This window comes from Muscardinus avellanarius (genome assembly GCF_963383645.1).
Source record: "Muscardinus avellanarius genome assembly, chromosome: 16".
Taxonomy (NCBI): domain Eukaryota; kingdom Metazoa; phylum Chordata; class Mammalia; order Rodentia; family Gliridae; genus Muscardinus; species Muscardinus avellanarius.
This window is the reverse complement of record NC_137802.1, coordinates 13,572,499-13,585,607: the sequence shown is the minus strand read 5'-3', so window position 1 is coordinate 13,585,607 and position 13,109 is coordinate 13,572,499. Positions and strand designations below refer to the sequence as shown.

The 13,109-nt window shown below is 50.6% G+C and overlaps 1 protein-coding gene across 1 annotated transcript; it reads right to left on the bottom strand.

The window, feature by feature from the left end:
• Positions 1-1,594: 1,594 nt before the first annotated feature.
• RCVRN (recoverin) lies at positions 1,595-12,873 on the bottom strand (the record flags this gene model as incomplete). Its single annotated transcript, XM_080713947.1, has 3 exons — positions 1,595-1,710; positions 6,635-6,746; positions 12,493-12,873. 3 exons carry the CDS (start codon positions 12,871-12,873, stop codon positions 1,595-1,597), a joined length of 609 nt encoding a protein of 202 aa, XP_080570073.1.
• Positions 12,874-13,109: the final 236 nt, after the last annotated feature.

Below are 13,109 nucleotides of genomic sequence, written 5' to 3'. Positions count from 1 at the left end.
AATCTGGAGGAACCATGGCACAATATATATATATATAATTTTTTCCCCTGCAGGTTTGGGAATGAAACCTAGGGGCATTCGACCTCTGAGCTACACCCTCTGCCCTATATTTTTATTCTTTATTTTGAAACCGGGTCTCACTGAGTTGCAAAGCACCTCACTGAGTAGCTGAGGCTGTCCGCAAACCGCCATCCTCCCGTCTCAGCCTCCCGAATGCTGGGATTACAAGCGCGCGCCACCATGCCCGGCCACAACCTCATCTTTGAACTTAAGACTGGAGAATAAGTGGGTCTTTTTACCAATGCTCCCAATGACCTCGGAGAACCGAACTTAAGGCTGGAGAATAAGTGGGTCTTTTTACCAATGCTCCCAATGACCTCGGAGAACCGCTCATGGAACTGCTCTGTGTCCCAGGCCCTGGATGCTTCTTGCCACTGCACCCCTCAGGATGTCTGTGTCTCAGGTTGTATCTCTCACTGAAGAAAGCAGGACTCTTTATCCCCTAAAATCAGCCCCCGCCCCTGGGTTTCCCACCTTGGCCTGGAACATCACTATTTCCACGGTTCCCAGCCTCCGCCTGGCTGCCATCTCTGCCCTTCCCTCCCCCTGCAGCTCCTACCTGTATCCTAACAGGGTTTGTCCTCCCCATCCGGCTGCCATTCCTGGACCACCAGTGATTGCACAAGCTCCATCTCCAGCCTCCCTGTCCCAGTCTTGCCCCTCTGACTTAATCCCACCTTGCTAGGGGTTGCTCTTACCAACCTAAATATCCCCTACCTCAAATGCCACAGTGCAGCCACCCTCTCTACAGTGGTGCCCCGGTCACCCCGGGCTGCGGGGGCTCCGCTCACAATTCCCTCTCCATCCTTCTTCTCCCCCACCCCAACCCCCTTGGCCTGCTCAGAATCCTGGACCCAAAGGTGCTCACTCCTGCCTCCATGGTCCGAGTTTCGTCCCAGCTCCCCTCCCTCCGAGTCCACTGTTTCTGAAAGGAAGTGTCCCCCTTCATCAGGAACGTCATCCCTGGTATTTTCTGAAGAGTCCAACCCCCTCCCCGTGACATCATCCTCCCTTCCAGCTCCACAGGTCTCCATGGCAACCTCGGCCACTGATCTTGGCGTCTTCAAGCTCCAGGGTCCTCTCTGGACCGTGAGCTCCAGCAGAGCTGGACCGTGGTTGGTTCCTTCAACGCCTGCCTAGGACCGCAGGCACGGTCCATCCTCGCCTTTGCGATGGAGCCACAAACATCATTTCCTTTCCTGCTTCAAGAAGCACCAGCCGACTGCGCGCTCAGCTCCTCTCACGTTTATTGGAACCTGCCCACTCAGCAATCCACAAAGGAGCTTACGTGGAGCCGAGGCTCGGGATGTGTGTGACCTAACCCTGGGATTATCACAGGCCGCGGGCCGGTGGGGAGGGCAGGGATGCTGCAGAGGGAGGAAGAAGGGGTGGCGATTGCTAAGGATGCGTCAGTTTGGTGGGGTGCTGTGCTGGGGTCTTGAGGCCTCTCTTTTGGCCGTGTGTGTGTGTGTGTGTGTGTGTGTGTGTGTGTACTCGCAGGTGTGGCAGGGAGGGCAGAGTTGAGCAGTTGGCATCAGAGTTTCTTTTCTTTTATCCTTTCCTTCACTTTCTGAGGCTCAAACTGGATCAGTCGCAGAATTTCCTTATTGGCCAGGGTCCCCTCGATGAACTCTTCCTCAGTAAGTTTATCTGCGCACGGTGGGGAAAAAACACCAGTCAGGGCTGGCTGTTTCAAGATGCAGTCAAGCTGACATCTAGCCCGTATGCCCAGCACAACTGTATCTATTGCAAACAAAATGAATATTCAGGGTGCCTGAGGACCCTCCATCCCTGCCCCAGATACCCAACCCGTGGACCTCCCCAGGAACCAGCACCAAGGTGGTCAGTGGCTGGGGCTGCCGAGGGCCTCCAGGGGACTATGCCTGTGCTCTGGGTCCTTTCTGATTGGTTGGTGCCCTTGCTTTGCTAGCTATTAGGTATTCAAATAATTAAAAACACTGGGCATGTTAGTGCACACCTGTAATCCTAGTATTTAATAGGCTGAGACAGGCAGATCACAGGTTTGAGGTCAACCTCAGTAATTTAGCAAGGTCAGCCTCAGCAACTTAGTGACACCCCGTGTTTTTTTTTTTTTTTGTGGTACTGGGGGTTCCACCCAGGGGCTTTCTACCTCCGGGCTATATTCCCAGACCTATTTTTTTATATTTTACTTGGAAACAGGGTCTCACTAAGTTGCTGAGAGCCTCACTCAGTAGCTGAGGTTGGTTTCGAACCTACACGATCCTCCTGTCTCAGCTTCCCAAGCGCAGGGATTACAAGTGTGTGTCACCACGCCCGGCAGTGACACCCTGTTTTAAAATAAAAATTTAAGCGCCAGGTGTGGTGGCACGCGCTTGTAATCCCCGCACTTGGGAAGCAGAGACAGGAGGATCGCGCAGGTTTAAAGCCAGCTGCGCTGGCTTAAGAGACCCTGTTTCCAAATAAAAATATAAAAAATAGGTCTGGGAGTGTAGCCCGGAGGTAGAAGGGCTTCCAGGAACCCCAGTACCACAAAAATAAATAAATAAATAAATAAATAAATAAATAAATAAATAAAATTTAAGCCTGGTGTGGTGGTGCATGCTTGTAAACCCAGTACTTGGGAGGTTGAGACAGGAGGATCACAGGTTCGTGGCCAACCTCAACTACTTAGTGAGACCCTCTGCAAGTTAATGAGACCCTGTTTCCAAATAGGGCTGAGGGTATAGCTTGAAGTTAGAATGCCCCTGGGTTCCATCCCTAGTACTGCAAAGAATAAATACATAAATAAATAAATAATGAATAAATTAATATATATATATAAAATAAAATAAGTCTGGGGTACAGCTCAGAGGTAGAATGCCCCTGGGTTCCATCCCCAATATCAATTAATCAAACGATGCTATTATTATTAATGATTATGCTTCCAGTACTGCCCCAAGTCTCACGCCACGAGTCCTGGGGGAACTTTTTTTTTTTTTTGGTGGTACTGGGGTTCCTGGAAACCCTTCTCCAGGCTATACTCCCAGACCTATTTAATATTTTTATTGGAAACAGGGTCTCTTAAGCCAGCGCGGCTGGCTCCGAACCTGCGCGATCCTACTGTCTCCGCCTCCCAAGTGCGGGGATGACAAGCGTGCGCCACCACGCCCGGCGAATCCTGGGGGGACTTCTGGGGAGGTGAGTGAAGCAAAAACAGCCTGAATGGCTGCCCAGATTCTCGCTGGAAGAGCAGAAGCCATGTCTCCAGGGAGCAGGGAGTGGGAGGCTACAGGACCACAGGATACCAGGAAGAGCATGGCTTGCAGAGAGGTCTCGGGGGTCCCCACGTCCCCAGATCTCGCCCATCTCCCCATCTGGGAACTGAGGGAACCTGGCTGCCCCAGCAGGCCCGGCTTCCCAGTGTGTTTACCAGGTCCACTGTACCTAGTTCATGCCAGCCGCATGCACGACACCAGGTGCCTGGGATAGGGGGCCATCGCAGGGTCATAGGGTTGGGTGTGGCACCGAAGAGCAGGAGCAGAGACCTCCTTCTGCTCGGGGCCGGAGGCTCTCAGTGCCTAGCACGTGAGGTGCCCGGCAAAGTGAGCTGCATTCAGTCGCCCCTGGCTTCGGTTCTGGGGCCTTTCGGGCATCCTTGACCCCTTCAAACCCAGTGGGTGGTGTTTGGATTTGGTCTCTCTGACTGCCCCACGTAGAGTGTGAGAGCGTGAAATACCCTTCACCAGAGCCTGGCTCAGCACCTCCAGATGGCCGATGTGAAAACCCACACCTGTCGCACTTGGCAGCCCCCGTAGCGCCCCCCGTCCTGGACCTTCAGCTGCCTCGGGGTTCAGATTCGTAAGTAGCAGAAGAGGGAACCCAATCCCAGAGCAGACACCGAGGGCGGCTATGAAAAAGAGCTTCACGGTGAGGGACGGGGAGGGGAGGGAGTCTTGAGCAGCCAGGGCCCTGCAAAGACCAAGATAGGGTGCTCCAACAGTAAGCGAAGGGCCTGGGAGCAAAATTTAAGGTGGCACTCACTCTGGGGTCCTGGGAGCACCGGGCTTGCACCAGACACGGGTGCCTCCTTAAACTGTACGCCCCGGGCATCCGCCTGCCTTAGACTTCTTCATGTCACTGCAGATTAGCAGGGGCAGATCATCTCCTCTGCCCTTATTTAGCGTTTTTCCTGGGGCTTCTCTTGAACCCTGGTAACAGAACGTCCAGAGGTCGCAAGAGGGGGCCACGCTGGCTCTTCACATGTGTGTGGCCACGCCATGTTTTAGTAATTAAGACATTTCAGAGTTTAAACGTCTCAATGGCTGGTCTGTCTGTCTCCTTCTCTCTCTTCTGAGAACTGAACTCAGAGGCATTCTACCTCTAAGCGACATCCCCAGTACTTCTTTCTTTTTGGTCTTGTTTTGAAACAAAGTCTTGCTAAGTTGCCGAGGATCTCACCAGGTTGCTGAGGCTGGCCTTGAACCTGCGATCCTCCTGTCTTAGCCTCTCAGGTACTGGGAATTACTGGCTTCTCTTAAAAAAATAAAAACCAGATGGCATGGCTCCAATGAACTCCAGACTCTTACATGGAAAGTGCTAGAAGTCTTCAGACCTATTTATCGGTCTCCCTCGCTTAGCGGGGGTTATCGTCCACTGCACTGGTTGCCACCATTCCAGCCCCCCTGGCCTGCAGATGTGCAGCCCCTTCCAGACACCAACTCTTCTAGCATATTCTTTCCATAGTGGCCCTGAATGTCATGGACCAAGAGGTCCAGCTACCAAGTCCTAGATCTTTCTTTTGTGTCTGTGTACAGTACTGGGGATCGAACCTACGCATGTTCTACCACCGGCCCACGCCGTCAGCCCTAAATTTTCAAATATTTTATTTTGCAACAGAATCTCAGTAAAGTTACCAGCATGGCCTCAAACCTGAGATCTTTCCTGCCTCAGCCTCCCAAACACTGGGATTACAGGCGTGTGCCACTGGGCCTGGTTCCAAGTTCTAGAATCAAAGCCTGCTTTCCATGCAAGGTCTCCCGATGCCTTTCAACCAAGAAGTGAGCGGGGCAGGCACCAAGACGACCGCTGAGGACACCGCGTTATCTTTCACAACGATTCTCTGAAGGCCATTGCACTTGAAGACGTTTCTGCCCATCCATCCTTCCTTCCTGTTCTCCCTGAGGGGCCACACCTGCAGGGCAGTCTGACGGCTGTCCCAGAATCCTCTAGATCTCCCCCGCCCCATTCCCCTCATTGGCTTCCTCCCCATAAATATCTAGCAATAGAATTTAAATCAGATCCTGTACCAGTATTGCTTTACAGAGGATCTCCACTAACTTTCTTTTCCTTCCTTCCTTCCTTCTTTCCTTCCTTCCTTCCTTCCTTCCTTCCTTTCCCTCCCTCCTTCCCTCCCTTCTTCCTTCCTTCCTTCCTTCCTTCCTTCCTTCCTTCCTTCTTTCCTTCCTTCCTTCCTTTTGTGTGTTACTGGGGATTGAACTCAGAGACATTTGACCTCTGAGCTATACCCCTAGCACTTTTTATTTCTTGTTTTGACACGGGGTCCCACTAGGTTGCTAAGAGTCTTGTTATATCGCTCAGGCTGTCCTCAAACCTGCAATCCTCCTGTCTCAGACTCCTAAGTACAGGATTATAGGCAAGCACCATGACACCAAGCTCCGACTAACTTCCTAGAGTGAACCCAGAGAAATTTCCATCCCACTTATTTGGCGCTGATGTTAATTCGAGGCTAGGCTGAATTGCAATTTGCCCTTGTTCTAATTGTGCACAAAGCATTATTTTTACAGTACTGAGGATGGAACCCAGGGACATTCTACCTCTGAGCTACACCTCCAGCCCTATTTTTAATTCTTTATTTTGAAACAGGGTCTCACGGAGTTGCAGAGGGCCTCGCTAAGTAGCTGAGGCTGTCAGCCAACGGTGATCCTCCTGTCTCAGCCTCGAAAATGCTGAGATTACAAGCCTGCGCCACTACACCCGGCTCAGAAAGCATTTTTTAAAGCAAGTAAACCAAAGAGTCTAAAAACCAGACTCTGTTTAAGGAGAAAGGGACTTCCAATTCCCCTAAACTGGGCATTTACATACAGGTCGCTAATAAGGTTATTGCTTTTATATTTTACCCCTTAAATGTGGGTTAACCCTGTTATCAGATCATTACTCAAATGTGGTGTGGCGCATGTCTGTAATCCCAGTACTTAGGAGGCTGAGACTGGAGGATCGCAGGTTTGAAGACAGCCTAAGCAATTTAGCAAGACTCTATTTCAAAATTAAAAAAAATATATAGGGCTTGGGCTGTTGTTCAGAGGTAGAATGCCTCCGAGTTCCATCCTCAATACCACATATGGATACTAAAATAGAATAATAATATGAATAATAAAATAGAATAAGAGCGCTCCATCCTGCAGGGCTTTCCTTCTTCCCCGGGAGTGAGGGGGCTGTGGTGACATCCCTCAGAAGCCTGTAGCAGACCCGGCCCCCGCTGACACTCCCCCGCTGTCCCTCCCCGGACTCCTGCCATGCGGAAAGGTAAATGTTGCTCACTCCAAGAAACAGCCCGAGACCCCAGAGCAAGGCAATGGAGAGGAAAGGAGCTCACCGTCATCCTTCTTTCCAAAGAAGCCCCAGATCTTCTCAGCCCGCTTCTCCGGCGTGTTCTCGTCATCCGGCAGGAACTTCACGTCCTCGGGGTTGATCATTTTGAAAATCGCCTGGAACCGGAGGGGGAGGAAGAACTTGTCAGGAGGACAGTGCGGGGCTGCAAACCCCGGGAAACCTGGGTCTCCCCCCGAGATGAGGGGACTGCTCAAGGGAGATTAAAGACTTAAACCTAAGGCCGGAAACTGTGCGAATCCTGGTGAAACAGAGGAGAAGAGTTTGTTGCCAGTGGTCTTGACCATTAGTTTTTTTTTTGTTTGTTTGTTTGTTTGTTTTGGTCCTAGGGATGGAACCCAGGAGCCTCTACACCCCCAACCTATTTTATATTTTTTATTTGGAAACAGGGTCTCACTGAGTTGCTGAGAGCCTCACTAAGTAGCTGAGGCTGGCTTTGAACCTGCGCAATCCTCCTGTCTCAGCTTCCCAAGCGCGGGGATTATAAGCATGCGCCACCACGCCCGGCTTTGATGATGAGTTTTGAACAAGTACCTTAAGTACTTAAGGTACCTTTAAGTACCTTAAACTTTAAAAGCTTCTGCATGGCAAAGAAAATACCTGGTGGAATGAAAGAGCGACCGGTGGGATCAGAGAAAATATTGGCAAACTGTGTATTTGATAAGGGATTAATATCTCAAATATGTAAGGAATGTCTACAACCCAAAAGCCAAAGAACAAATAACTCCATAAAAAAAAAAAAAGCCAAGGGCCAGGCTTGATGGCGTTTACCTATAATCTCAGTGCTTGGGAGGCTGAGACAGGAGGACCACAAGAGTGAGGCCAGCATTGGCAATATAGCAAGACCCTGTTTCTAAATAAAAAACTAAAAGGGGCTAGGGGGTGTAGCTCAGAGAACACCGCAAGGTTTAATTTTCAGTACAAACAAAATGGTCAAAAGATCTGAGCAGACATTTCTTTTTTCATTCTTTTCTTTTTTCTTTTTTGCAGGTCTGGGGTTGGAACCCAGAGGCATTTGACCTCCAAGCTACACCTTCTGTCCTATTTTTATTCTTTATTTTGAAACAGGGTCTCACTAAGTTGTGGAGAGCCTCACTAAGTAGCTGACGCCGTTTGCAAAATGCGATCCTTTGGTCTCAACCTCCCGAATGCTGGGATTACAAGCGTGCACCACCACGCCCGGCTTTATTATTTTATTTTTTTTCCAATCCTGGGCACTGAACCCAAGGACATCCTACTTTTGAACTTTACCCCTGCCCTATTTTTTTTTTTTTTTTTTGTCCTGGGGATGAAACCCAGGGGCATACTACTTTTGAGCTACACTTCCAGCCCTATTTGATATTGTTTATTTTAAAACAGGGTCTCACTGAGTTGCAAAGGGCCTCACTAAGTAGCTGAGGCTGTCCTTGAAACGCACTTCTCCTGTCTCAGCCTCCCAAATGCTGGGATTACAAGCCTGCGTCACCACGCCCGGCTTATCCCCGCCCTATTTTTTATGTTTTTATTTTGATACTGGGTCTTACTAAATTGCAGAGAATGTCTCTAAGTAGCTAATCTGCGATCCTCCTGTCTCAGCCTACCAAGTACTGGGATTACAAGCGTGCGCCACCACACCCGGCTTCTGAGCAGACACTTCTGCAAAGATGTACAAATGGTCACTAGGTATACCCAAAGGTGCTCAGCGTTACTATTCATTAGGGAAATTCAGACCAGAACCACAGTGAGATGTCCCCTCACATCTGTTAGGATAGATACCATAAAAAAAAGACAAGAAGTAACAATTGCGGCATTCGGGAGGCTGAGACAGGAGGATTGCAGCTCACAGCCAGCCTCAGCTACTTAGCGAGGCCCTTTGCAACTCAGTGAGACCCTGTTTCAAAAATAAAAAGATTAAAAAGTAGGGCTGGGGGTGTAGCTTCGAGGTAGAGTTTCCCTGGGTTCCATGTTCAGTACTGAAAAAAAAAGAGAAAGAAGAAAGAAGAAAGAAAGAAAGAAAGAAAGAAAGAAAGAAAGAAAGAAAGAAAGAAAGAAAGAAAGAAAGAAAGAAAGACCACTTGGGGAAAGGAGAGTAGCGCAGAGGGATCCCAGCACACGTTGTGGGGAGGGTCAGCTGCGGGCCATTGTGGAAAGCACCTAAGAGACACTGGTCACCCCCGTGACCCGTTCCCTCCTCCCCTGCCCACACAGCCCCGGCATGTCAGGAAGCCTTTGTGATACAGTCTCAGGTCACCTGGCACACTGCATCAGTATCACCAGGGGTGGGGTTGGGGCTGGGACACCTGAATTTTTGAAATCCTAATAAAGGACAGAGAATGTGGGGAAAGAGTAAAAATATGCTTTTACTTCTTATTTTTTATTTTATTTTATTGCTTTGTGTGTGTTTTTTTTTTTGGGGGGGGGTATTAGGGATTGAACCCAAGGGCATTCTAAGCCAAAGCTATACCGCCGGCCTGATTTTATTTTTTTATTTTGAAACAAGGTCTTACCAAATTGCGTGGGCTGGCCTTGAACCTTTGATCCTCCTGTCTCAGCTTCCCAAGCACTGGGATTAGAGGTAGGAGCCACTATGCCCGACTTTATTCTTATTTTGTACCTCTCATACTGTTTGGGTTTTCTGATCATGTAGATGCAACACTTTCATTTTCTGTGTGTGTGTGTGTGTGTGTGTGTGTGTGTGTGTGTAACCTAGGGGCATTCGACCTCCAAGCTACACCCCCTGCCCTATTTTTTTATTCTTTATTTTGTAAAACCGGGTCTCACTGAGTTGCAGAGGGCCTCAGTAAGTAGCTGAGGCTGTCCGCGAACCGCGATCCTCCGGTCTCAGCCTCCCGAATGCCGGGATTACAAGCGTGCGCCACCACGCCCGGCAACACTTTCATTTTCTTAAAAAAATGAAAATGAGAAACCCAAGCTCCCCAATATGAATCCCACTGTAGGCCCAAGGTTGGAGTTTGGGTACCACTACCCCAGACCCCACTGTCCACCGATTTTAGAGTGTCAAGGGGTTTCTTCTGGGTCCACATGGTTCCTCGGTCCCCCAGCAGGACTGGCTTCTGGGTAATAAAGGCTAACCTCTCCTTTTCTAAGCATTTTTACCTCCATCCTGCACCACAGCCTTATAAAGTGAGTGTTATTGGTCCCATTCAACAGATGAAGAAATCTAGGTAACTAACTTGGCCAGAGTCATCCAGCAGAAGGCAGAGTTCTAACCCAGGGGGTTTAGTTCTAGAATCTTCCTCTCTGTGTTACACAGTTTTTTTGTTTGTTTGTTTTCTTATCGCTGGACAGCGAGGGCTGAGGCTGGGGAAGGTGGACCAGAGGCATTAGCAAGACCTTCCCCGGGCACAGGAAGGCCCCTGTTTCTCCCATCACTCGGGGAGGGATCCAGGCATCTCCTCCCCTCCCCAGCTGTGTCTTACTGAGGAGCCAGGGTTACAACAAACAAGTGTCTCTAGACCTGTGAGATCCGCCAGGGACAAGTGGCTGCCGCCTGCCTTCCGACTCCATGCATCTCTAGGGCTGCACCGGCTCAGGGTCACCAGGGCCAGCCGGGCCCAGAGTAGACACCGGAGGCTGCGGGCCCCGGGCGGCCAGCCGGCTCAGGGTGTGGACGGGTGCGTCATCGGCACTGGGGCTGAGAGGCCCCTGTTTCTGGCCAGAGCACATCTGGGTCAGCTGGGCTCAGGAATGCCTGCAAAATAAGCCTGGAGTCCAGGGAAGTCTAGGGCTTTGAGAAAAAAGTTCCCTGCCAGCCCGCCAGTGTTAGAAGTGGAGGTGCGAAGACAGGAACCCAGCATCTCAGGGCCCCTGCGGTGGCCAGGGCCAACTCCTCTGTCTGTCCTAAGCCACCGTGTGCAGGCGTGACGGCTGAATATTGGGAGTGACTGGCTGCCCGCCCCACCCCACGTCCGACACGGGGAGGAGGAGAAGAGACGGGCCTTCAGGGCCCTGGGAAAGACCAAGAAACCATCACAGCCTCACCCGGACCCGGGGAGTACATATGGCTTTCCCACGGTCGCTTGGCTAGCTGGTGTCAGTGTGGGGATGAAAATATACTACTCTGGACTTGCGTATCAGTGCTGTGACCATGACCTTGTGATCTAACGAATAGCAGAGACACGCGTCACCTTGTAGAGCCTTAGTCACCGACGCCCTCTCTTTCCCTCCCTCCCTTCCTCTTTCTCCTCTTCACAGGCCTGTGCTGGGCCCAGCATCCTTTAGGTGGCTATGGAGACTGGGTCCCTATCCCTGCCAACCCAGAGGAATTTCCTCACAGTGTGCCATTAGCGGGAGGCCGGGGCTGAGCCCTGAGGACGGCGGCAAGTCACACGATTTGCTATTTTATTTACGGTTTCTCCTAATAAGGGTGGACGGGTTCTGCAAATAAAAGCATGATTACGAATGCACAGAAAAATTATACAAGATATGAAAAACATCCTCCTGCTCCTAAGAGGAAAGGAATTAGAAAAATAAAGCAAGTGACATGGCCGGGGGGATTAAAAATGAATAAATAAAAAGATATTAAAAGAAGGGAATTATCAAGGATATAACAGAGAAAAATTGAAACACTTGAATGTCCAAAAATATATGGATGTTTAAGTAACCTGATGACATTTCCATAAGATGGAATCCTAAACAGCTATTAAAAATGGGGCGAGCCGGGCGTGGTGGCGCACGCTTGTGATCCCAGCATTCGGGAGGCTGAGACAGGAGGATTGCGGTTCGCGGACAGCCTCAGCTACTTAGTGAGGCCCTCTGCAACTCAGTGAGACCCTGTTTCAAAATAAAGAAGAAGAAAAAAAAATAGGGCTGGGAGTGTATCTTGGAGGTTGAATGCCCCTGGGTTCTATCCCCAGTATCACAAACACAAAAATGTGAATATTAATCCGGGCGCGGTGGCGCACGCTTGTAATCCCCGCGCTTGGGAGGCGGAGACAGGAGGATCAGGAAGCAGGGTTAGGAGACCCTGTTTTCAAATAAAAATATAAAAATAGGTCTGGGAGTGTAGTCCGGAGGTAGAAGGGTTTCCAGGAACCCCAGTACCACCAAAAAAAAAAAAAAAAAAAAAGTGAATATTTTAAAAATGTGAATAAAAACCTTGTAAATATGCTGTAGTTCTATATAGGTAAAAGACTGAAAAGGGTTAGAGCAACCTGTTAACAGTTTTCCTTAGATGTTGAAATCAAAGGCAATTTTAATTTTCTTTTGCACATGTTTCTAAAGTTCATGGATTACACATTACATAAAAACTATTTTCAAGACACCTCAATAATTCACAACAAGTGATCTGCCCCTGGGGGTGGGAGCCCTCGGGGAGCCCATGGACGGAGGAGAAGCGCCCGGATGGTCTGGAGTGAGGAAGAGGGGGTTCTGAGTCCAGATTCCACACTCCCACCCGTGACAGCTCCCTACTTTATACTTGAAACAGGCTGGGCATCTAAATTGAGTTGCAATAGAGTCCAGATGTGTTGGAGAGGACTTGAATAAAGAAGGGACGGGAAGGGGGGCGTGGTGGGGCACGCTTGTCATCCCCGCGCTTGGGAGGCTGAGACAGGAGGATCGCGCAGGTTCGAAGCCAGCCTCAACTACTTAGTGAGGCTCTCAGCAACTTAGTGAGACCCTGTTTCCAAATAAAATAGAAAATAGGTCTGGGGGTATAGCCCGGAGGTAGAAAGGCCTCTGGGTTCCATCCCCAGATCCCCAGTACCACCAAAAAAAAAAAAAAAAAAAGAAGGGACGCGGGAGGGAGGGAGCCACACCTGATCCTCTCTGCAGAAGGCGCCCGGCCCCTCCCTCAGCATCTTCCCCGGGGACCAGGGACCCGGACCCAGGAGGACCACTGACCATGACGATCTCCAGCACCTCGCTCTTGCTGATGGCGCCGTTGCCGTCCACGTCGTAGAGGGAGAAGGCCCACTCGAGCTTCTGCGAGGGCCGGCCGGCCGTGGTCATGTGCAGCGCCACCACGTACTCCTTGAAGTCCAGGGTGCCATCGCTGTTCGCATCAAAGCTGCGGAACACGTGCTGCGCGTAGGCCTTGGGATCTGCATCCGGGAAGAACTTGGCATAGATGCTCTCGAACTCCTGCCGCGTGATGCGGCCACTCGGGCACTCCTTGAGGAAGGACTGGTACCAGGCGCACAGCTCCTCCTCCGTGAACTTGGTGTTCAGCTGCAGCTCTTCCAGGATCTCCTTGGACAGCGCCCCGCTTTTGCTGTTCCCCATGGGTGAGGCCGGGTGGGCGCCGGCTGGCTCTGGGTCTGCTGGCTGCCACCACTCCTGGCTGGGCGAGGGATGCTCAGGGTGCCCGCTGGAGGATTAGGGGGATTTGCAACCAGTTCTTCCCGGTCCTTGCAAGGGAGGAGGGGGTGGCGGCTCACCCAAACCTCCTGAGATTAAGAAAAGAAATGAGCCAGGCATGGGGGCTCGCACGCAGACCTGTAATCCCAGTATTTGGGAAG